The sequence below is a fragment of the Lytechinus pictus genome, chromosome 5 (assembly GCF_037042905.1).
Source record: "Lytechinus pictus isolate F3 Inbred chromosome 5, Lp3.0, whole genome shotgun sequence".
NCBI lineage: Eukaryota > Metazoa > Echinodermata > Echinoidea > Temnopleuroida > Toxopneustidae > Lytechinus > Lytechinus pictus.
In genome coordinates this window covers 14,469,372-14,495,069 of record NC_087249.1, presented here as the reverse complement: position 1 = coordinate 14,495,069, position 25,698 = coordinate 14,469,372, and the positions used below count along the sequence as shown (strand labels likewise).

At 35.9% G+C, this 25,698-nt stretch overlaps 2 protein-coding genes across 2 annotated transcripts; both read left to right on the top strand.

Moving 5' to 3' along the window:
* The first annotated feature begins 2,355 nt into the window (after positions 1 to 2,355).
* On the top strand, positions 2,356 to 9,552 carry LOC129262390 (zinc finger protein Xfin-like). Its single transcript, XM_064099342.1, has 4 exons — positions 2,356 to 2,362; positions 2,786 to 2,866; positions 4,112 to 4,174; positions 5,639 to 9,552. Exons 1-4 carry the CDS (start codon positions 2,356 to 2,358, stop codon positions 7,435 to 7,437), a joined length of 1,950 nt encoding a protein of 649 aa, XP_063955412.1. The 3' UTR covers positions 7,438 to 9,552.
* A 7,525-nt stretch (positions 9,553 to 17,077) lies between these two features.
* LOC129260487 (furin-like) lies at positions 17,078 to 21,464 on the top strand. Its single transcript, XM_054898458.2, has 5 exons — positions 17,078 to 17,723; positions 18,239 to 18,340; positions 18,949 to 19,065; positions 19,897 to 20,025; positions 21,306 to 21,464. The coding sequence occupies exons 1-5, from the start codon at positions 17,529 to 17,531 to the stop codon at positions 21,447 to 21,449; spliced, it is 687 nt and encodes a 228-aa protein (XP_054754433.2). The 5' UTR covers positions 17,078 to 17,528; the 3' UTR covers positions 21,450 to 21,464.
* The last annotated feature ends 4,234 nt before the right edge of the window (positions 21,465 to 25,698 follow it).

Sequence of the window (25,698 nt, the reverse complement as noted above, 5' to 3'; positions counted from 1 at the left end):
AATCTATAAAAACTTGATGGAATTCGGAAACCTGATAATCATTGAATAAAACTTTAGAAGGGATCTACTTATTAAGCTTCGTTTATATTAAGTCTTAATTAAAAAAAAACAAGTCCACCTTCCACAGTCACATATATAATGCGAGCCATCTGCCATCATTACAGAAGTTTCAACGTATGGGACCAAAGGCGAAATTCTACCAACCCGCGACGAACATAATTTTTGCATTATTTCGCGCCATCGTGGAGTGAACGAGAAGGTTACTTCCGGGTAAAACATAAATTTCTTGATTTTTAGGGTATCATTTTCTCTAAAATAAAAATATAAGGTGAGTTTGCGTCAAGTTGGTTCTGACATATTTTGAACAGTGACTTTTCTTCTTTCTAAAAAAACCCGATCGAAACAATTTGGTTATGTAGCAAAGTCAGGAACCAAAAGTGAAATGCTGACTACAAAATCGCAGTTAAAATATTACTAAAATAAGCATCAATTAAAGAGGTAAAAATGGTAGGTCGAAAATGTCGAAATATAGAAAATTATATACCAAAATGTAGATGAAGGTCTTGAGAATAACTTACCACAATTCGTTTCGACGTAAACTGAAGTTAGCGACCAGTACAGAGCTATAACTTCAGCCCCTCCAATTCAGTGGGAAAATCAAGCCAAATTGATCGCACGTTTTCCTTCGGAGACCGCTAGAGGGCCGCTGAATAAATCTCCGTGAATATGCTCATTATCGCGTGAGCTGCGGTCTGACTGTGAATTAGCTCCAAATGTTGAAATGAAAATAAAGAAAAATTATATACCTGTTTCAACCAGAGAACAATAGATTCGGTCCTCTGAATCTATTTTTCTCTGGCTGATACAGGTAGAGTGAGTCAAAGAATTGGGACTGGTAGTGTACGTAGTCATTGAGAGTTAACACCTCAACATTATTCCTGTAGAATTAGGGATTAATTCATAAGATTTTTCTAATATTGACAACTGTCCAGTTGGTTTAACCTGGCAGGGGGCCAGAGGGGCCTTGCTCCCCTACCCCCTCAAAAAAGAGAGAGAGAGAGAGAAGAAGAGGAAGAAATTCAAGTATAGGGGGAAATAGGGAAAATAACAGAAATATAGATAGAAAACAGATCCAGGTGGCTTGGAAGGCCTTGCCCCCCCCCCCCCCCCCAAGAAAAGGAAAAGAAAAACAGGGTAAAAGGGGAGGATAAAGAGGGGGGAAATATTTTTTTTCTGAAAGGGGAGACAAGAACGAACAGCATTAAAGATAAAAAAACTGGCTCAGAGGGGCCTTCCTCCCCCACCCCCAAATAAATTATAAAAAAGACAGAATAAATGAGACAGAAAAACAAAAACAAAATGCAGGAAAGGGGGAAAGAAGGAGAAAGAACAGAAATAAAGATTGAGAACCGATCTAGGAGGCTGGATGGGCCTCCCCCCCCAAAAAAAAAAAAAGTTGAAGGGGGGTGATAGGGGGAAAAGAAGAATTCAAAATGTGCTGTTTGATTAGAAGTGAATACCAGACATACATGTATCTCAAACAAAGATTACATACAGATCATGAATTTAATTGGTGATGATATGTGATTAGAAGGGTTTTATGATCGGTCATCAGTGATCAATCCTTGATTTCTTATAGTTTTTAACAGTGAATGGGCACTTTTAAAAATTTTAACATTATAGATCCTAGTTCAAAGGGAAAAAGAAAAGAAAAGCACACATGAAATATCTAAAGCCTGTGAAGGAGCATTGTCAGTTTGGCACCAAATAAAGGCATTCAAGGCCAGCTTTGGATGCCTTTGGATCGGTTTAAGCCTGCCCTGAGTCATGGTTTTGAGATGAGGGTGATTTTCATATCCTATCAGGATACACTTTATTCAGGGGGATGGGGGTTGGCATTATTACATTTTCCCACACATAGCACCATAATGCAATGTTATACAAATGACTGTGTAAATTATTATTTATCCTTCTATCACCCCTCGGTCAAGGCCTTGTCCGAATACAGAGCAGTCTATATTTGTTTTATATACCTCATGGATAATCACATACTGTAACTCAATCCCCAATTGATAAAATTTCAGAACCACTAGTGTAACTTTAATCTCAATTTGAATTGCTAAATCACAAATGGGAATTTAAACGATCGGCACTCCCAGGGCTGCTCTGCTGGCCAGGACAACCAATAAAATCCAGTTGGCCAGCCAGCGCGCTATTGGCTGCGTGTACATCGACCGAGCAACAACAGCACAGCAAATCGCTGCCAGTTAGCTCGAGCCAGCTTGATGCTCGTGTAGAAACACAACTTGTGGTCCTGCCCTCAGGGGTTACATATCAGAGGGTTTGATAGAAGAAATGTGCAGTAAGTCAAACCCCTGAGACGATGATAGATGGAATAGCATCGCGTCACATGATGCAGTTTTGACCATTCAGAGGTAACAATCTTTATAGTGTGAGGTACTAGTATATAATATACATAGTGCCCTGTTTGTTTGTCTGCCCAGATAGGAAAATCTTCCGTTGAGACCAAGTTTTTGTTGAATTGACTGAATCATGGAAGAAATTACATGGGGGCTGGGGGCAATTTAGCCCCTGAAATGCTCAGAAGAGCCCTGGAAATCCCCATTCATTGCAATGTTAATTAAAGCTTATCCAATGTTACAGATAGTTAGTTGTGAAAAGTAGCCCCAGATAATTAAACCAAAAAAAATTGCCTGCTGTGAATGATATAGTTGTTGTTTCAATGATTAGTCTATATTGTTTCTTTTTATTATCGTTATTTTAGTTACCTTGGATTTCAAAGAAGAAGTGATAGATAGAGAGTACGTAGAACAAGATGAATCATCCCAAGACCAGATCAGAAAAGGTGTGTATGAAGGTTTGAATTGAATTTACAAGTCTCAAAATTTAGGTTCAGTGACATGTAGGAGGAGGAGGTGCTCAAGGGGGGGGGGCATTTTGCAATGGCACTGTTATCAGGAAAAGGGCGAAATACAGGGGGTTATATGTGGACAAGACTGTTAAACATTACCAGGAAGTTCAATCTGAAAAACAACCAAAGAAGCCCTATTTATCAAAATGTTGAAAGGACACAATAGAAGCACACAGACATAGCATCAGATGTTGCAAGGGGCAGAATATCAGCTTGCCAATGGGAGCTAATTGTGTAAATACATGTATGCCACCTGATCCCACTGACAGAAGAGTTCACACAAAAACCTTGATTAGCCATTTATAGCTGATTATTGAACATTGAGACTGTTTGTACTGTTCACTTCAACAAGGGTTGGCAATTTCCAGGGAAATTTTAGGTATTAACTGCCCAGGTGGGAAATACTTGGAAAATCTTGTAAGTGCTGAGAAGTCCTTATGATGTACAGGGAGGTACAGGATAATGATGGAATATGCTCGAGAAACACTTCGGCAATACCTGCAAATATTCAAGAAGTAAATTCGGAGTATTGGGCTACATTTCCAACTACTTCCTATTTTCCTTCTTCTTTTTTTTAATTATCAAGGTGGTATTTACCACCAGTATTTTCCATCCAGCCAATCCTGACATCAACAGACCTTGATTTTTGTCACCTGCGTCTCCTTGCATTCTGCAACCATCCAATGTGTTTCCTCTGAGCACTAGAAATATGCAGCACTTGGTGTTGCAGTGTAAATCTAAACTTTCAAGATGTTCTTAACTAATGAGTTTCATATTGTAAGGTTGTGAATTGGGTCACTTGCATATTGCTTTTTAAAAATTTCAGACTCAACAGGAACTTGTATAGCATGGTCTGTTGAGACTGAAAATCTTCCATTGCGTTGCCTCGCATCGTTGACCTCAAGAGGGAGGATGATAGACTGCCTTAACATTACTTTACATCAATTACCTGATAGGTGTTTCGTAAAGCTGTTCGTAAAATTACGCAAGATTTTGACACATGACCGGAACGTGTTCCAAGGTGCTATTAAAGTTAGCTAACATGTAGCACAGGAAATAGTCACCAGTTATATCATAGGAACAGCTTTATGAAATACCCACCTTGTATAATCATTTTAATTGTATGAATTATTATTATATGCTCTCATTCTAATCATACCATTGTTCCTTCTATTACAGGTATTATACACATCAAGCAAGAAATTTTAGAGGGGGATGATATTGATACAACTCTGCAAAAAGGTAGGCCCTATTTTATTATTTATTTATTTAGTTTTATTATATCTATTTCATTTGAAACATCGTGGTGGTTTTTCAAAAAGCTAATTGCTATAAATGACTTAATAGATAGGCAAGACTGGCAGTGAAGGGAGATGGATGATTTTGCCCTCGTGTCAGCCCAACATTAAAATCGCCCCTAACTTTGCTCATGTATGCATATATGTGAGTGAAGATGATCTGATAAGATTTGAGGGTCTCATGGTCAAAGGTCACAGAGATCATCTGAAAATTTATAAGCTAGGTAAGGAAAATATTAATGGTCAGGTAAAGTTTCTGGTCTGTCACATGTCAAAATCAATGGCCCGTATTCACAAAGGTGGTTTTGAAAACCCAAGGTTGAATCCATGGTTTATGCAGATTTCCTGTATAAATTATGCTTAATTTAACGCGTATCGGGCGCATATATAAAACATGTCCAATGCTGATGCACGCTTTTGTCACAGTGCGCCAAATTGACGCCTGTTACCATGGTTATAGCGCTATTTTATTCATGAGTCCACTGTTTGAAGAATGGACTCATTATTCAAAACAGTGGATTCATGAATAAAATAGCATATCTAACCATGGTAACAGGTGTCAATTTGGCGCACTGTGACAAAAGAGTGCATCTGCATTGGAGTTATTTATACATGTGCCCGATACGCGCTAAATTAAGCGTAATTTATACAGGAAATCTGCATAAACCATGGATTCAACCGTGGGTTTTCAAAACCAACTTTGTGAATTCGGGCCTATGAGTCTGAAAAATAAGGTTTGTCCTGTTCATCAGCTGCCAGCTTTTCACAGTCGCGGTATGTGTACGCCCGGTGTTTCGTGAAGCTGTTTGTATAAAGTTACTATTGACTTTACAAACAGCTGGTTAGCCTTGTGGAATGATACACACCAGATTTTTGTTGGTGTTGATGTAGTTCCTAAGAAAGGATCACCAGTCACTCGTAAAGACAGCTCATAACTTATGAAGAGCTTTATGAAACACCCACCGGTTGTCGGTTGGTACCACGCTTTGCAGTGCCCCTGTCTAGTTTCTTGATCTTGAGCAATGATTGGAACCAGCTAAATAATCATGCCATCAATGTAGCCTAGAAATTTGGTCAGTATTTAATTGAGTTAATATTGTTATTCTTAAACAAAAATCATTCCAGTTGGTATGTGTAACCAGCAAAATGTACAGTATGTGATCAATTTCTTAGCTTTTTAAAATCATAAAACTACCAACTTGTGATTAAGCTATTATTGGCACTATTTGGTGTAGCGCAATGGATCAGCTTTACATAATAAAGCCATTAAATGTATACACTGTCTTTGGAAATGCACATTATCGTTACTTGCCTACTGGAACTTAGTGATCTCTGTCCAACCGCCCTTTGCAGATTAGAGAATTCATTATTCAACTAAAATTTCTTTCCTATCATTCTTTTTCCTCAGATGAATACAAACAACCCGATTCTTTTGACACAGAGAATAAACAAAAGATACCAATTGACCATGCATCAGCAGACGATAAACCAATCCTATCAATTGTCAAAGAAGAACCCATAGGACCTGATGATAACCTTCCTCCAAACTCTGATCAACCCATGCCATACTGGAACAATCCATTGAGATTTGCTGCCATCGCTCAATTTGCTACACTCATTGGTAAACAGAGGACTGAAGAAGAGGTATCCTGCTGCTCCACTTGCAGGAAGGGCTTCCCCTCTAAAGGTTCCCTCTTTGAACACCTAAGACTTCACACCAATGAGATTGAGCATGACTACGTTGTAGATAAGGGGAAGTTCTACCATAGGGCTGTTACCAAGAAACATCCACATAAAGGCAAAGGGAAGAAGCCATCATGTTCTACTCTGAGTTCCAAGAGTAAGAAAGTGTTGACTGCTACTTTCTTTCCACAGAGTCATGGAAAAAATAGAGCAGTTACTGCAGAACGTCTTTCCTCGAAAACCAAGGGTGAGAAAGGTTCAAGTTCTACAAAAGGAAATAACTGTCAACGTTATAGATGTCATATATGTAGGGAGCTCTTCACTTGTATGTTCGGCCTTCGTCAACATTTGAAAAAGCATGATCCGCCCAAAGTACCGAAGCGAAAGAGCCCTGCAAAGACTGAAATGAGTCTCAAATGCCCAAAGTGCACCAGTTCATTTATGAGTAAGAGTAGTTTGCTGCAGCATGTGGCCGTCATTCATGCTGGGACCAAGTATCATAAATGTTCTCAATGCGAAGACGGATTCTGGAAAGAAAATCAGTTGCTGGAACATATAAATGATAGTCACAATAAGGAGTGGCAGTGTAGTACATGTGATAAGACATACGAATCGCAAATTGCATTCAATATCCATATCAGAACCCATGCTAAAGTGAAGCAGTATGATTGTCTTGTTTGCTATCGAGCATTCATTCACAAACATTCTCTTGATAAACACATGAAAACGCACCAAAAGCTTAAATGCGCCGAATGTGGGAAGGAATTTCTCTTCCAGCAGAACCTGGTGAACCATATGCGAACACATACTGGAGAAAAGCCATTCAAGTGTTCGGAATGTCAAAAGAATTTCATGTTTGAAACCAGCCTCAAGAATCACATGAAAAGGCACGCCACTCCTCACCGCTCTCCTAAATCTTTCAAGTGTACGGTATGTCAGAAGGAATTCATGTACGAAAACAATCTAACAAAACACATGCAAAAGCACGCTCCCCTTCACGGCTGTCCTAAATGCGAGAAAAGCTTCTATTTCAAGGACAACCTCACAAAGCATCTCCGAAAACACTCTACCCCGGAGCCATTCCACTGTTCTTCTTGTAAAATGTTGTTCAAAACAAAGTCAGCGCTGAAGATCCATAGGACAACTGAACACCCCACGGAAGGCTCTCTTCAGTGCAGCAAGTGTAAGAAGTCATTCAGATACAAAAAAAGTTACAATAAGCACATGAAATCACACAGAGATAAAAACCCATATACATGCGCCATATGCAAGTATATATTCCCATCTACACATTCCCTTGCCATCCATGTAAGAAAACACAAAGGCAAAGCAATGGTGCATAAATGCAGGTATTGTGAAATGACATTCAAATTCAGGTCGTTCCTTACTAAGCATATCATTAGTAAACACGATGGGATTAATCTCCATAAATGCTCTCAATGTCACATGAGGTATTTAACACAAACAGAGCTATTCAGACATGAAAAGAAGCACAGCACAGGAGAAAATACTATTTCTGTTTAACTGTGACCAGATTCAACTTGGCTTACAGGCCAAGTGCACCTGGGCCCCGCCTTACAAAGAGTTACGATTGATTTGATCAATCGTAACTATATGGAAATCCATCAGTGTCATAATTTTTTCTAGAGGAAATTTGCAAAAAAAATTGTAAACAAAGGAGAACACACCAAATTGTCAAGGAATCAATGAATTTATTGATATACATTCATATCTAGAAATTTTTTAAAACAAACACGCATTTTATAATGTTGAGTTTACTGGCTTTCCATAGTTGCGATTGATCGCATCAATCGCAACTCTTTGTAAGACGGGCCCCAACAAGAAGTTGATTTGAAATCTAACGATCATAACACTGAAAATGTCATTTATGGTTGATATATAAAGATAATGTTCCAAAGAAATATTGTAAATTTTGCTACAAAAATGGAAATTGTGTTCAGAATGAAATTTTTTTTTGTCTGTTCCAAGTGTGACCATCTCAAACTCGGCTTATTAATCATCGTAGTAAAAGGCCAAGTACACCTGGGGCCCGTTGCAGAAAGAGTTGCGATCAAACGCAACTCAAAAAATCTTGGCAACTTGATTTTGTGCTTGATATTTTGAGGTGTACATGCTACTCTCTCTGCAACAGGCCCCAGAACAAGAAGTTGATTTGAATAGATGAATGTTAAGAAAATCTAAAATAACATTGAAAATTTCATTAATATTTGATATCAGATAAGAATATGATTTTTTTATGTTCCAAAGAAATATTCTAAATTTGGCTACAAATTTCTTAAAGATTGGTTTAATAAAGCAGACTCTTTTATTTAAACATTCTACCCATAGAGCAAGATGTTTTATAATGTATTTTTATAAGCAGACTCTTTTATTTAAACCTTCTACCCACAGAGCAAGATGTTTTATAATGTATTTTTATAATGGAATTTGTTTATTTTGTTGTAGAAAACCTTTGGTAAACTTAACCATTGACATGATAGAGATTCCTTGTACTAATTACATTGCTAACAAATGTTTCGTTATTCATTGGAATGCTTTGTGGTACCTGTATATTTCATATTCATAAATTTAACATATAATAGTTTTTCATATTAGCATTAATAACAGTATTGAAGTTTGTGAAGATCTTGGCAATTCCCTTCAATCCATTGTGACTTCTAAGGCATCATTTGAAAATTCTACAGATCTTATCATGGCATCTTTCCAGCTAATTCTTTCCTTCTTTTCAGTGACTCCCTGAGGAGCATTTCATGAGGAATCTATCTTGATTTGTCCAATATTATGTATAACTATATAGGCCTAATAAATGACAGGAATTGTGATTTATTGCCTTGCTTGGCTACCCTAAATTTAAAAAATGTCTTGTGTTTCAGAAAGACTGTAAGAGCAGATGCACAAATTCTATATTACAAGATATTTATCAGTCAATTACATTGAGTGATTTCAGTATTTCAGGAAATTGGTATTGCAAACTTGTTATCATAACAACTTCTATGACACGATCCCTTAGTCTAGAATTATATCATTTGATTTGGATATGTGGTATTATTTTGTGTAAAATATGAAATCGTATCCTGTACAAGGAAGTTTTTATGTGCAAGTTTTACTGAGCTCCGAAAATGGGAAGTTCATCATGAAAATAATCTTGAATTTTTTATTTTGTTTTAGAGAAGCAGAAAGAAAAATGCATAACAAGCTGTAGAAATCTAATTTCATTGTAGTCAAACACCAAGTGTAAATTTACCACTTGCTTTGCATTCATTCTAAATATAAGATGCATTGTAGCATGAAATATACCTTCAAAGCTTGACATTAAAAATGCTTATTAAAATTGCTATTGTTACCTGTACTTATAAATAGAGACAACTGCTTGGAAAAAACTCACAATACTTTGTCTAGTATGAATAATTGTTCCTGACTAGATTTTCACTTGAGGTTATTTTACATTGATTCCATATTAATAATATTTGTATCATTTAAATTTCCATTATTTTTTTATGCATCATGTATTTGTTGATTCAATCCAACCCCAATCATACTAGTTTTCACAATTAAGTCTCTCATAAAAAAAACTTGTATGTTGTTTGAATTCTATGAATGGAAAATAGATTATATACTTGCATATATTATTGTTACAGACTGATCATTTGTGTCTGAAACTCTGTCTGAATGATTACAAGCTTACTTCAAACCATTGGTTGATAATATAATTGCTTGACCAAACCTTTCATGAAAACAACTCCCTTTGTTAACACAAAATGTTGGGTATACCACTTTGGAAATACCAGGAGTGGTTTTCATGAGAGGTTTTGGTTTTAAGTTATTGCAAAGCCCCCCCCCCCCCCCCCCCCCCGCATAATTATGACATGATTTTACAAAACATTGGGTTAATAATGGACCTGCACCATCTATACATTCAAACTATCTATTTCCAATTGGTAAAAGGTCAGGCTGCAGTATTCTGAAAATTATTTTATCTTTTCTTCATTATTGTAACTGTCAGCAAGGTTTGATGGTATATTTGCAATTTGTTGAACAGCGGAAACTTGGGCCCATGGACCAGCACAAGTCAAAGTGAAGCCATTGGCATACCTCATTTCTGATCAAAACTGAAATATTATAAAATATGAATTAAATTTCAGAATAATGTCCCTTGTCTTTTGCAAGTGATATTGAATGTTTTCACAATACTTATAGGTTGGGTTATGTAATTACCAAAGGCATACTTCTGAGGGTTGGGAATTCTTATGATGATGATAATGATGAAGACAGTGATGATGATTGTGATATTTATGGTGATGATGATGATGGTGGTGGTGGTGGTGGTGGTGGTGATGATGATGATGATGATGATGAAATGGTGGTAATGATAACATTGACAATAATGATGATGATAGTGATGAATGGTGAAAATAGTGATGAGAAGGAGTATGATTGATTGTAATAAAATAATGATGTTGATCGCAGCAACAACAAAAACAGCAGCCATTGTTTACCAAGGGTATCCACTTTATAGATAATATTCCAACAGGCCCTGGAGAACAATGTTATTATTTCCCTTCCCCGCATAATTTTACATGTTATTCCATTTTAGAAAAATGGGAAGTCTCCTTTAGATGGTCTTTAGCTCCCGCCCATCTAAATATCCCAGCACTGCATGCCCATATTTTTAAGGAAAATATTAAAGCAGTAACAATCATGACATGAATTGTTGGCTTTTTAACAAATTTTATTGGTGCGCCCTCAACTTCCGCCCCCCCCCCCCCCCGATCCGCGCCTGGTCCTGAAACATTGTAATTCAATTGAAGGAGAAAATAACGTCATCTTTAGATGGACTAGTCCCCTTAACAAAGTACCCTGGCCCTGAAGATAGACTTACAAAATATATAAGGGAATCGAGTCAAACTGCGTTATGGGGAGAAATTTTGGTTACACTTCGTAATTCCGAAGGTTCATAATTCCGAAGGTTTGTATTTCCGAAAACGAAATAAGGTTCGTTAATCATTTCGTTTTCGGACTAACGAACCTTCGGAAATACGAACCTCATTTCGTTTTCGGATTAACGAACCTTCGGAACAACGAACCTTATTTCGTTTTCGGATTAACGAACCTTCGGAACATCGAACCTATTTCGAATTCGGATTATTGAACCTTCGGAATTACGAACCTTCAGAAATACGAATGTATGCGGAAATTTTGTAGTTAGGAATATATAAAACATGATAAAAGATCATACCTGTCAACCTTGTAGCCTAAATAAAAGAGGGAATTGGTAAGGGGGAAATGAAATAGACATCTTTCGTTTTTAGACATGATGACAGTTTACAAAACGAAGATGGAAGAAGATTGTAATCAGCATCCATCCTTTGATTCCTTTCTTCATTGAAAAGAATTTAAATGAACTGTTCACTACTTCCACCTTTTTATGAGGAAGGGGTTACACTTTCTATCACGGAAAACCGATCAACATTTTTATCAATTTATGCTGGTAATGTCTGAAACTCCTTCAACATGTCACTCAAACATTTTGTCTGGATTTGAATTTAATTTGAAAAGTAACATTTTATTCTATAAGAATGAATGACACTTAAAAGTGGATCATTATTACTTTCTTGATTTTTCTGTATACACAGTGTGAACTTTCCCGACCTTCTCCTACACAACTGTTTTTTTTTCATCTTCCTTTTCCTAATTTCATTGTTCCATCTCTCTATTTTTGTTGCTTTCACATTTTGGCATGGTGATATTTCCTTCTTGTTTTAATTTTCTGTGGTTCTATTCGATACTATTTTTAATTTCAATTGGGTTCACCGGCTCTGCATGCTCGGACCGGATTTACAACAATGATATATACTTTTTGCTTTCAAAGTGTTTTCAATTTGAAAGCAGGGGCGGCGATCCGGGGGGGCGGGGGCACAGTGCCCCCACTTTTTGAAGCACTGAAACTAAGTGCCATTTTTCGCAATAAAAATGCCCCCCGTCACGAACGTGTTCTGTGCCCCTATCACCTGAGAAGGACCCGTTTTAGGTGTTACCAAGTGCCCTTTCAAAATGTCATAAATTTTACTCGCTTGCTTTGCTCGCTCGCAACTTCTTATATCGTGCTATGGCATAAATTGCCCCCTCAATTTTTTTCTAGCTCATTACACCACTGTAGATAAGTCATTATTTCTTAGTTTAAAGATTTGTAATTTTCGAAAGAAAAGATGCCTTTTTCCCCTGTGCCCCCCTTCCAACTTTGCTCTGCCGTCCCTGCAGTGGCGTAATTCCGGTCCAAGCAAACAGGAACCCAAACCCCCGGGGGGGGGGGCACTTCGATTGACGAGTGGATACCATGCGCGACCATGGGGTCCCGAAAAGCACCCTAAACACGTATTTTCCATATTCTGTAAATGCACCCCTTAACAAGTATTGGCGTGTGAAACCCTACCCTTAAAGGGATGGTCCGGGCTGAAAGTATGTATAGCTTAATAAATAGAGTAGAATGCACTGAGCAAAATGCCGAAAATTTCATCAAAATCGGATAACAAATAATAAAGTTATTGAAGTTTAAAGTTTAGCAATATTTTGTGAAAACAGTCGTCATGAATATTCATTAGGTGGGCTGATGATGTCACATCTCCACTTGTTCTTTTGTATTTTATTATATGAAATTAGGTTTATTCAATTTTTTTCCTCCAAGAACTAGAAAAATTGGATTGACAACTGATTTAGTGCATTAGATATTTATTGCTGTAACTTAATTAATAAGGGAGAAATATTATTCACACAAGTATGAAATATTGAAAAAATTATGATTTTATGTAATAACATAAGAAAACGGAAAGTGGAGATGTGACATCATCAGCCCACCTAATGAATATTCATGACGACTGTTTTCACAAAATATTGCTAAACTTTAAACTTCAATAACTTTATTATTTGTTATCCGATCTTGATGAAATTTTCGGCATTTTGCTCATGCAGTGAATTCTACTGTATGTATTAAAATATAAATATTTTCAGCCCGGACCATCCCTTTAACAAGTATTGGAAACAAAACGATACTCTTGGCAAGTATTCCCTGAAATGAACCCCTAAAAAGTATAGCGATATTTTATTATGCACGGGTCGATCCGTCGGTCGTCGGTTTTACCTTTACACATCATTAATTTTGGTTTAGTATACGGCCCCACCTTCCACACTTCGCGGAAATCGGACTCTAAACACGTAGTGTTGGGGCAAAAAGGACATCCTTTATAAAACATTTTAATTTTGTTTTATCATCCCCGCAAATTTCACCCTAAACACGTAGCTTTCCTAGCGAAATAGATACCCTTTTTTCATTATTTTTGTGTTTTTGACACCCTTATCACGTTACTAACGTAACGTGCCCTATCTTGAAAAAGACATCCTTTTTACGTGTTTTTTGGTCGCGCATGGTATCCACTCGTCAATGTAAGTGGCCCCCCCCCCCCCGGACCCAAACTGCATTCCCCCTTTTTTATGATTACCCAAATGCTCCCTCGCCTCCCTGTACATAGCGCCATCTCTGGCCAAGTAAATTAATGAAACGTTTTCATGTTTCAATCATCCGGTATTTAATTCATCCCACATTTTTTTTTCGTTTTTTTAACATTCTTGAAACATTCCGTTTATAAGCCTTTTTATTTGGACATTCGGACCATGTCCATGAAATTGCCTAGTTCTCCAACCGAGGCCGAGTTCCCCAATTTCCGTTTTGGACTCGAAATTATATTCAGAATCGAGACACAATTCTGGCCGAAGGAATAAAAATGCTAGCTTGCCAAAGAATAGACCTTACATGTAAAAGAACAAATTTAAATGTGAATTTATCAACCAGCGGGTAAAGTTCCCATGCGTGATCAAGAAGTAGTTCGATGGTGCTCCGCAGGGGCGGAAATCTCTCCCAAAAGGTAGGGGGGACACAGGGGCGGATCCAGCCTTCGCCAATAGGGGGGGGGGCGGAAATTTGTTTCAGCCATATTTTCCCCGATCGGCATCTCGAAGATGATTTGTGTTTGTTTCTTTGAAGGTGTAGTCCTCATTAGTCACTTCTTAGCTTTATTCTTATAAATTCATATAATATCATAATCCTTATTTATATGATGCGAGCGCGAGCTAATTTTTTGGAAATTTTATGTATTTTTTCCTAAAATTTAAACATTCTGGGCAATGTTTGTTATCCTGAAAAAAATGTGTATGCAACTTAATAATTACTACGAACGCAAAGCGCGAGCAGAAATGAACTGATGGAAAAGATACCTGTTAAAGACTGCGTGCAGTTAGCATTTAACAATCAAATAATCCGAGCGCGAAGCGCGAGCTGATTTTTTTAAAACATTTTCACCTAAATAATGGAAATTCTAAGCACTTTTTGTAACTCAAGCAGAATAGGTATATAAGTAGACAATTGATGCGAGCGGAAAATTTCGAGATTTAGTCCTATAATATTTAATGAACGAGACACTCTATTCATGTTTTGTCAATCATGAAAAGGATGAGTATTAATAATGCGAGCGCAAAGCGTGAGCAGAAAATTTTTATATACGTTTTGAACTGGTACCTGTTGAAAAGGTACCTTATAAGGACTGCTTGCACTTAGCAATGAAGGCGTTACATATTTCAACAATCAAAAAATGCGAGCGCGAAGCGCGAGCTGAAAAAATTTGAAAATTTCTAAAGAAAGAATGGAAAAATTTAATCAATTTTTGTAATCGTGAACAGGATATATCGATATAATTCAACAATTGATGCGAGCGCGAATCGCGAGCAGAAAAAAAAATCGAGATTTAGACCTAAAAATGGGCCACTCTGTTCATGTTTTGTAAACAGCCATAGGCTGATCGAGGCCTTTTTTCCGTGGTTAAATACTTATAATAAATCAATCAATATCAATGTCTTGTAAATCATGAAAAGGATGAGTAATAGGGGGTCTTCCTACATTAATAATGCGAGCACAAAGCGCGAGCAGAAAAAAATTGATATTGTGATCTGAAACTGGATGATTTAAATAGAGAACAAGTTGAGTATTTGAATAAACGCGCGAATTTCATATTTAGACCTAGAATCTAGGCATTCTAAATACATCTTTAATCATGAAACTTTGATATTCCGATCTGAAAAAAGAGTCAATTACAGCTTTATATTTCAAGCACTTTGTAGGAAAATTGTAAGGTGGATATGGATCGCACTTTAAAAAAGAGCTACAATTTTCATTATTATTACTTTGAGTTTTGACATAGGACCGGGACATCCTTACGACATGTCATGAAAATGATGACTATCTTCCCATTCCTCTTGCTAAGCGCGAGATGGAAACAAAAGGGAAATTTAATTATTAAATTAATATCATATTTATACATGCCTAATGAGGGCGCGAAATCTGATGATATTATGGCATAAAAACTGGACATTTCACTTTTGTAATTATAAATAGGATGCATCAGTTAATATATTTTTAACCATTAATGCGAGCGCAAATCGCGAGCTAAAATTTTTGATAAACTGTCATGAGAAGGGGATTTTAAGTAGTTTGTTGTATAATCAATATTGAAACATACATAACTCGCCAATCAAAATGCCAGCGTGCAGCGCCAGCTGATATGTCTTGACAATCACACCTGAAAAGGGATATTTTGAAAACTTTATGGAATACACAAAAATGATAGGTACCTGATAAATCAAAATTTGCGAGCGCGCAGCGCAGCAGCAAATGTTGATAAAATTATTCAGATCATAAAACTGACATTTTTACAGAGCACTTTTTTAAAATCAGTTTGAAAATCACACAAAATAATGAAAGTTCGATTTCCGAGGTGAAATATGTTTTGTATATTGACTTCAAAACTTGATATTTGAGCTCCATATTGATCAAGATATGTAAATCACCTAACAGGCAATGCGAGCGCGAAGCGCGAGCGAAAATTTAGTGGCACGAAAGATTCTTTTTATTTTCCAAGTCTTCCCCTCATCTTATTTTATGCACTCGTCGTCCTTCTCTTCTATTTCTCCTCTCTTTTCCCTCCTTTTTTCCTTTTTCCTTCTTTCTTTCCCTTTTTTTCTTGTGTTGCTCCGCCAATATGGGGGGGGGGGGGGGGGGGCCTCGGCCCCCCTGGATCCGCCTATGGGCACAAGGGGCGGGAAAATTTGACAAGCAAAAAAAGTTATCATCCCAAAAGTACGGTCATCTCGTCCCAACTCGTCCCAAAATACATGCATTATTTCGATTTAGAATAATGTATTTCTTACCATCATAAAATACAAAAAATAGTAGGGGGGGCATTTGATATTGTGTCCCCCCTACTATTTTGAGTAGAGGGGACACGTCCCCCCTGTCCCCCCTGGGATTTCCGCCCATGGTGCTCCGTAATGGCGCCCGGGGGTGTATGAAGGAAGTTTTTTGGCCCCGATCAGATAACAAACACACACAAACAAACTAAACAAAAACACACAAAAAAGACAAAGAAATCCAATATAGGATAGGTCTCAATATAAGGTGTAAGAATATATCTCTAAGCCGCAAAGTGCTAAAAAATACAATTTTTCAAATTTTGGGATTTATCTTGTTTATGTAGTTATGTCAGTATAATACATTTCTATTCCTTAATTGGATCTGCTCCCTCGCATAAATTTATTTTCAATCATGGGGCGGGGGGCGAAATTCCCTTTCATTCCTCCTCTATTTAAAAAATTACTCTGTCGTCGCTAAATGGTCTGATTTAATTTCTTTGAATTTTGCTGAAAAATTTAGGCCCTACAGATGATGAAATATATAAGCCGACGGTATAGGCCTTTCCCCGGCCAGTGGCGTAATGAGCCAAAAATTTCAGGGGACAAGATATGGCGTATGAGTTGTTTTATGGGTGGGGGCAAGCGCCCCGTAGCCGCCCCCCCCCCCCCCCCCCCCATCTGTACGCCATCTGCCCCAGGCGATTTTACCCTTATGCTTGCAGCTATATTTAAGTTTATGATATCAATGTAATCGTCATTTATTGATTTGTGTACATTTATAGAAAAATAAAGTTTTGCATCACTTATAATTTGTTTACGTAGCTAGAAAGATTGAGAATAGAAGGGGGGGGGGCCTTTATAAATAAAGAGGTCATGTTATGACGTCATAATAAACACGGAGTTGTTCTAAATACTGCGGAAGTAAATGTATCCGCATCCGTTACGAGTACGACAGTGAACGACGCGTTGAAGTCGCTGATTTTGTTAATTTATGTGCTAATTTTGGTGTGTATTTCATGATTCAGACAGTACCGATGATTATCCCTCTCTTTTGTGATACAACATTACTATCGGACATGATTAAAGAACAATAAAACTCCGGGCCAAGTATCACCCCTGTGCCGGTGTCCAAGCATTTTTCCACGTAGCGGAGACGACCAAGCGAGTGCTCCAGTTGTGCCCCGGTCGAGTTATTGCTTGAGACCGTAGGCCGAGTGACAGCGCTGAAGGCAGCGAAGTGATCCCGCTCCAGCTGGCTCAGCTCTGCACTGCAGTTATAAATGAATTGACATTGACTTAAATTTATTTCAAACTCCGATTTATCATCAGGAAAATCAAATAAGTTTCATCTTAACAGCGGGATGGAGTTTGGAACAACCTTTTCTGTTTTATTTTGTATTATTCTGTGTGAACTTTGTTGTTTGTCTTGCTCTTCTTCGTCAGACAATCACGATAATGGAGGTTTTTACACCAATACTTATGCAGTTCATATCAAAGGTGGACCTGCAGAAGCAGAAAGAGTAGCAAAGGCTCATAATTTTGTTTATGTAGGAGAAGTAAGTCCACAGCAACTATTTTTTTAAGAGGTTTAATTGTAAAAAATATAGTAAGATGTTAAACATTTATGAATGCAAAGTCTTTAAAAAATCAACTAGATCTAACTGTTATAGGCCTAGAAATCTATGCCTAGCAGCATGATGAGACTAGGAAGAATATAGAAATAAAAGGAGGAGGAGAGTGAGAGGTTCTTGGAAAATGAGTACATGTATGTAGGAGATGGCTTGGTATACTAATACTAACCTCGCAATACGTGTGAGTGGGCTTAGCCTTTAATAGGGGGAAGAAAGAATAAATGAAATAGAACCTGTAAAATAAAAGGAAAAGAATGAAAGAAAATTTGTTTGTGTTCATCTTGAAGTTGAATCCATTCACAATGTCTGATGGCTTGTACATGTACAGTACATGTTATATTTCCAAATGTCCTATTTATTGGTTTGTAGACAAATTATTTGTTCATTTAAAAGATAGATTGATAAAGCTTTATTAAATTTCTTCTCTCATTGCTTTCTAGATAATTGAAGACCACCACAATTTTCTAGATGAGCATCACACTGTGAAACGGTCAGCATCTCACAGTCATGTAAGGCATCAACATCTCTCAGGGGAACCAAAGGTTAGCACTAAAATAAGTACATCTCTTACATGTAGGTACCAGTACTAGCTATATATCATTATATTTGATGACGTACATGTATGAGCAGTTTTGTCCAATTTAAAGTTATGATTTTGTCAGTAGACCCTAATTTCAGTTGAAAAAAACAAACAAACTAATATTAAAGCCAAAGGGGAAAATTAATTTCTCTTAAGTCTGAAGATATACATGTAGAATTGCATGTAACTTGAAGGTCAACCATTTGACAATTCTAAAGGTAAACACAACATTTCTGTTTTTAATACTAGTTTATTTTTTTTAGGGGAACACATACAAATATTTTAAAATGATGGAATAAACCTTAAAACCGTTGACTGATCATGTGAGAGCTTGCACACACAAAAAATGCATTATTTCAAATGTTTTATTTGCAAAGTTTTCAGGACTCCAGTACATACAGTAATCTGGAGATTATGATATTGTAATTGATAACTAATCTGCCTTTAAATCTAAAGGAAATTCATGTTTACCAATCGTAACAACAAAATAAAACAAAAATGGTCCTGCATCTAATACATGTACATGTATGTGTATACAGTGTACCATGTTCTCCATTTTATTTCTTTCAGGTACTATGGTTTGAGCAACAAAAAGCCAGGAGCAGACAGAAGAGAGATTTATTAGATTTGGGAACAAAGCCTTATAATCCTCATCTTAATGACCCTCAATGGCCCATTTGGTATTTGGTAAGCAAGTTTAAATCCATTTCCATTTAATTCTTTGGGTAGTGTTTGCATTTTGTTAAATCTTTGTTAATTTTTTTTTTGTTTTTTTTGTTTTGAATGTTTATTTTCAAAATTATTTTTCATCTATTTTGTTTATCTATTTATTTGTATTTATTTAATTTATTTCTTCATGGATTTATTATTTTTTTGTTTTCATTTTTTTTCAATCATTACAATCATTGAATATTAATATTCTTTTTGCTGGAGGGGGGGGGGTAGTCATTGTCTTGACCTGCATGTACAGTACATTATTTTCATTACTTCATCTTTTCACATTATTAATAATGGATATAATCACTATAAAATGATAAAAAATTAAGATATAATTGAATTATATTAATTTTACTGCACTTTCCTACCTTTATCTGATGTTTACAAATGTGATATGATGCTGATATATACAGAAATTGAACCAAATATTTTGACTGGTAATATACCAGTGCTATAATTTATGTGCACCTAAACCAAGTGTCTTCAAGCGGCTCCTGAGTTGCTGAGGTTGCTGAACCAAATTTAGGCTGGCCCAACGTACAGATCTGGGCACTGGCAAGATTTTCCCTTATTTAGCGAAGGGGCATGAAAGTGCATCAAAGCTTGCGAAAGCTTGAAATTGCAAAAATAAAGTCTTATATTTCTCATAATCTCTCTCCTACATATAAGGCCTAGTATTGTGAAAACAAGTAATTAAGTGAGATTATGATATGATTTTGATTGCCGCATATTCTTTTTTGGAATGAGAGCATTGTTAAAATCAATTGACAATAACGATTTGTGTCTTCTATTTAATAACAGTCGAGAGGGCCTGGTCTAGATATGAATATATTACCCGCATGGCAGGCAGGGTATACAGGAAAGGGCATCGTGGTCTCCATACTGGATGATGGTATTGAAAGAGATCATCCAGACCTTGTAAGAAACTATGTAAGTATCGCAACATTTCAATTCATATCTAACTTTTAATATGTCTTTATAGATATTTTGTAATTGTGACGTTTTGTTTGGTATTCTGTTATGAATCTGTTGTTGTCAACTTGTCATGATTTTATTTCAATGAAGTTTACTTTATTTGCGTTTTCTCTTGAGATTATACAGTCCTTTGTAAATTTTAGCAATTTTTTTGTCTCACTGTACATGTATTTCACGAAACTTTTTATTTTTGAATTAGAATGCATGTTTTCTTGTACCACAAGTGTGATTTTGTGAAATTGTGAAGTTCAATATCTGTTTTATAATGTATGCAAAGTGATTCTTTTTCCCCTTTTTTTATTTAAAAGAAAATAGCTGAAATGATCAGATTGAATGTTATTAAAATAAAACATAATTTATATTCTACTAATAAATGATATTAAAAGGAAAGGCAAGAAATGAATATGCTGAATAAATCAGTTAAAAATTGTGCTTGAAATTGCAAAGAAATGTTTTCAATTTGGTAATTACCTCCTTTTCTGCCACCAAAATGTCAATGTTGCTCTTGGTTGGATTTGCCACTCACAGTACTGGTTAAGTGAGGATTAAAATTGTCTGGATGTCTTGCTTATATATTAAAATCAAGCAATTCTTTTCTGGAATCTTGAATTTGTTGCACCCCAAAAGCTGAATCAAATCCATAAAGCTACATGTATTTCATGTACACACATCTTTCATATAGGCCTGTAGGGGATTTTTCCCCCTCAATGATTAACCTCCTACTTGGTGATGATTTTAACAAACCACGAATGAACAATACAACAATTTCATTCATCTTTCAACTTGTATGATCTACAGACTCCATATGAAGTGTATGTTCGCAAATTGGTTGAATTACAATGCAGCAAAACAGAAGTTCAATGAGTAAATGGTGACAAAGTATTATGCAAAATGTTTTCGTGACCGTTACATGTTTATCATTTCTATCAAGTCCCATCTGGGCAATTCCATAAAGTGATTAACATTTTTGTGCATCCGACCCCCGTTTTTCTCAAGTTTTACTTCACTTCATAACCTGACTAAGTCATGGTCATTTGACAGCATTACAGACTGTCATAAGAACCAGAAATAAGAGACAGAAAATTACATGAAGGTCCCACATAAAGGGGGTCGGACGTACATATTTTATGGAATTGCCCATCTTTATGCTTGCATGCCCTACAAATGTATTTTATTTTGCTATTATTATAAAATAGTATCTGAATGTTATATGTGCTTTGTGTATGTATGTGCAGAGAAGGAATGCTAGCTATGATGTCAATGGTAAAGATGATGATCCGGAACCCAGATACAACTTCAGCAATGAAAACAGGTGCATATCTTTCTTTTTAATATTTCACACAAAGTTCACTTTTCCCATAATAATCAACTCACTTTAATTGGTACCCTGTGAAAAGTCAGAGCCATGTCTTTTGCATGGAGGATCCAGCAAGCGGCCTTTCATTTCCAATTCTCACACTTTATCAGCTAAAACAATGGGGAATGCAGGCAAGCCGCTACGAAAAGACGAACCGTGCCTCTAGTGTAGTAGGTTTCACGGTACACCATGCATCTTTCTTGGGCAAGTGTTGGTCCTGAAAAGGACCACCCGATCTCGACGTTGCGACAAGTGTGCTCCTGTCGTCTTCAGGAGAATGAGGATCCCGCAATATGTGCCCAAGAAAGATACATGGTGTAGCCTACCGTGAAACCTATTACACTATTCTTCTTTGCCATGGAAACCTTCAGAAGAATCTTGCCTCTATTGCGGAATTCCTGCTTATATGCGGCAGAGACTTTTGACAAGGTTCCTTGTATTAAAAAACGGGGGAATGTTGATATGAAAAGCTAAAAGGTACAAATTTTCCACTTTTCTCTCTTGACTTCCTCCACTGATGCATTCTCTTTTAACACTAAAAATTTTCATCTTTCACTTTATGTGTACATGTATATTTCACATGAACATTCATATTTTACATGTTTGCCTCTTGAGATGAATTTCACAAGAGGTTATTTTGCTGTCATTCTCCTCAGTCCTTGCCTGTGCAAATCTTGACTATGGTATGTTGTCATATATTTTGCTAAAATAACATAACACCAAATAGTCTGCAGTACATTTTGTTTGTTGTACACAAGTTATTGCATGCATATTATGCTAACCTATTTTTTTAAACAGAGTTGTTTGATGTGCGTTTTTGTGTTGGTATAGTATGTGAGATATTAATGTTACTTGTATAGTCCCCATCTAATACTGTATGTGTTGCATATCAGAATTTGATCTCTTAACCAGAATGTATGCATTCTTTGGAATAACTGTTCTTCTTGTTCTTTTTCAAGCCTCTCTTTCATTTTAAACAGGCAAAATGTGTTGCACATTGAATTAATTCTCATATTTCATTTTGATTTGATCTGTGACAATAGAGCTACCATATTTAAGCATTTGAAATTGCTTTCGACAGTCGACACTTAAATTTTGTTAATTTAATTTAATTTAATTTTTATTTATTTATCTATTTATTTATTTATTATTATTATTATTATTATTATTATTTTTTTTTTTTTGGGGGGGGGGGGGGGATTGTGCAAAGATTAATTTTTTTTGCTCCAGACCTGACTGTCCTTTGATTGATTACAACCAGGGGAATGACTAATAACTACCCTTCTCAAAGTAAATTAAAAAAAGTGACAAGATATAAAATGAATAAAATGAAAGAAGGGGAAAGAGGAATGTGGGTTGTGTAACACTACAATAGATATTTCTCAATTTAGGAAAAGAAATGTCAACCATCAGGATGGTTGCCTCCCTTCCCCCCCCCCCCATATTTTTGTACCCTGGTGCTGCCATAGATTGCAACCAAAGGCATCTTCTACTTCTTCGTAGCATTCAGTTGAATGTTTAAAGCTCTATTCTGATTATAAAGAATCCCTATTACATTTTTTTTCGATATGTAGTGAATCGTTTCTTTCTTGATTAATTATTTGATTTACTTGTAGATAAATTGATGTTTGAGTTTATACCAAACTGGGGATGCAACATTTCTGAAATAGAGCACCATTCTGAATGGCTATGAATCAAAACATACATGTTTACTCAATATTTAAAGTTTATGTACATGTACATGTACTTGTACATATGTGTGTACATTTCATACTGTAGATAGAAAATTTATTACAACCAGCCAATAGAGATGATTAATGAATTCCAGGATTCTATCATAGAAGGGATATGATTCATGGTAATCTTGTTAATAACATCAGAACATGCCAGTTTGTAGATCATTTGATTATTCAATCATAATCACCCCATTGTCATGGGCAGTGTGATTACTGCTCAAATCTCTCATGTACACTGTACATGTAGTAGGCCTGTAATCAAATCACAATTATAAAACAACAATATCAGTATTATTAGTAATTAGTAGAATAATTGTAATGTTAATGACGATGATAATGATAAAAATGATAATGAATATGATAGTAATAATATTATTAATAGTGATTATGATGATGATGGTGATGGTGATAATGATGATGGTAATTATAGCAGTAATAATAATATAAAAATTGAAAAAATAATAAGAAAAACAATGACAATACAGTTAAAATGGCCACCTACATGTACATTGTAGCATTTATCTGTCACATAGTGACAATCGTAGAGCTTTTTGACAATAATTTTTTTCGTAATTTGGACATTGATGATTGAACAATTTCTTTGCATTACCATTGTATGTGTGCATTGATTGAGTGTAACTTTGACCATGAATGAGGAAGATGTTCATTTCTACATGTACTTCATGCACCCATGTTTCCAACTAACCTTGTCTCTCTTTAAACTTGCATCTGCTTTCATATGGATCATTTGATTGGTTGATTAGAGGGGCGGAGCTAGTTATGATTTGAATGACCAGGATCCTGATCCTGTGCCTCGATACGACAAAAAGAGCATTAACAGGTTGGATGTTAACATTAATGTTGTGATTAGCTTGTACATTCTGTGTATGTTTCAGTGTATTTCTTCCGTTTGCTTCGTACAAATAGTAAAAAAAAAAGTTTTTTGTTACATCTTCACTTTAATCAGAGCTTTTTTTTCTTAGTGTCACTCACAGAAATATCTACCACAATACTATACTAGTATAGCATTGTGGTATTGTGCATACATGTAGCCAATATATAAACTTCTTCATCACTACTACCACTTTACTATGTGTACTTCTACCACTACTTAGTACTTCTGCTGCTGCTGCTGCTGCTACTACTACTACTACTACTACTACTACTACTACTACTACTACTACTACTACTACTACTACTACTACTACTACTACTAGTACTACTACTACTACTACTACTACTACATGTACTACTACTGCTACTACTACTCGTACTAATTCTACTACTTATACTACTTCTACTACTTCTACTACTCGTACTACTACATGTAATAATTCTACTACTACTACGGCATCCACCACCACCATCACTACTACATGTACTACTTCTACTATATATCACTTCTTCTACTGTGACTATTAGTAAATTTTATTCTCACATGCACAACTACATTGTAGTATACAGTAGACTAGTAGAGTACATGATTTCTTTCAAAATATTTCAATGAATTTGGTAAAATTTATCTCACAACACATGTAGCTCCCTATAAAAATGTTTCCTAAAAATTAGTCCTAGTGTAGTCCCCCCACCCTCAAAAAGAGGAAAGAAAAAAAGCATGTTCATGGTTGGTCAGTATCTTTAGGGGAAAATCTTTCCATTTAAAATGGAAATTAAAAAGAAATTGTTTATATTCTAATATCGAATATAAAACTTGGCAGGTTTACTAGTTTTTTTTTTTGGAACAGTCTACAATATTCTGAGTCATCCAATATATGCAGAAAGAATCTAGCAGTATTAGACACAAAATTTAATACATGTAGGCTTATACAAAAAGGAATTTTCATGAACACCTGTGCCTGTGCAAATGTATGTGTGGCTTGTCTAAAACCAGCTTGCCTGTGTATGTGCCATTGTAAAGAAGAAAAAAAAGAAAGAAAATAGCACTGAACACTGTAGCTGAGATACATGTACATCAATTATATTTGCATGTTTGATCTGTCCTTGAAAACTCTAGAGTTCAATATTTGTTTTTAATACCGTAATTTGTTTTATGTATGTATTGATGAATAATGCTAATTTGTGCAGGGTGAAATATTAAAGATCTATGTTTTTTTATACATTGTTTAAAATAGGGAAAAATATGTTTGTTTCCTTTTGAAGTATTTTTTATCATCTAACTTTAAAACTAAAGGAGAAATATTTGATGTATTTTTCGCTCTTGCTTGTCAGACTAATGCTTCAGAATTATTATTAATAGATTATTAAAAAGGTATTTCTGTTGGTGTTTTGAGTAACATGTTATAGTGTGAAGTGTATATGGGATACTGGGAATGATTTTGCTCACAAAATGCGATTAATAGCACATTGTATTTGGTCATGAAATAAAAGCTTCCAACTGCATGTAAATTCTGTGCAGTCCTATTATATAACAATCTACTACAAAACAGGGCCATAGGCAGGAATTCTTGTGGGGGGGGGGGGTTGAATTAGAGAAAAGTGAACCTTTTTCAGATACACACTCTGACCAAACACGAA

What these genes read in the sequence shown, in the direction of transcription:
- LOC129262390 (XM_064099342.1), top strand. An exon ending in CCAAGACCAGATCAGAAAAG is followed by an intron (nt 2,867 to 4,111) that starts GTGTGTATGAAG and finishes CTTCTATTACAG; the next exon opens with GTATTATACACATCAAGCAA. An exon ending in TGATACAACTCTGCAAAAAG is followed by an intron (nt 4,175 to 5,638) that starts GTAGGCCCTATT and finishes CTTTTTCCTCAG; the next exon opens with ATGAATACAAACAACCCGAT.
- LOC129260487 (XM_054898458.2), top strand. Translation starts at nt 17,529, where the DNA reads ATGGAGTTTGGAACAACCTTTTCTGTTTTATTTTGTATTATTCTGTGT. An exon ending in ATTTTGTTTATGTAGGAGAA is followed by an intron (nt 17,724 to 18,238) that starts GTAAGTCCACAG and finishes ATTGCTTTCTAG; the next exon opens with ATAATTGAAGACCACCACAA. An exon ending in ATCTCTCAGGGGAACCAAAG is followed by an intron (nt 18,341 to 18,948) that starts GTTAGCACTAAA and finishes TATTTCTTTCAG; the next exon opens with GTACTATGGTTTGAGCAACA.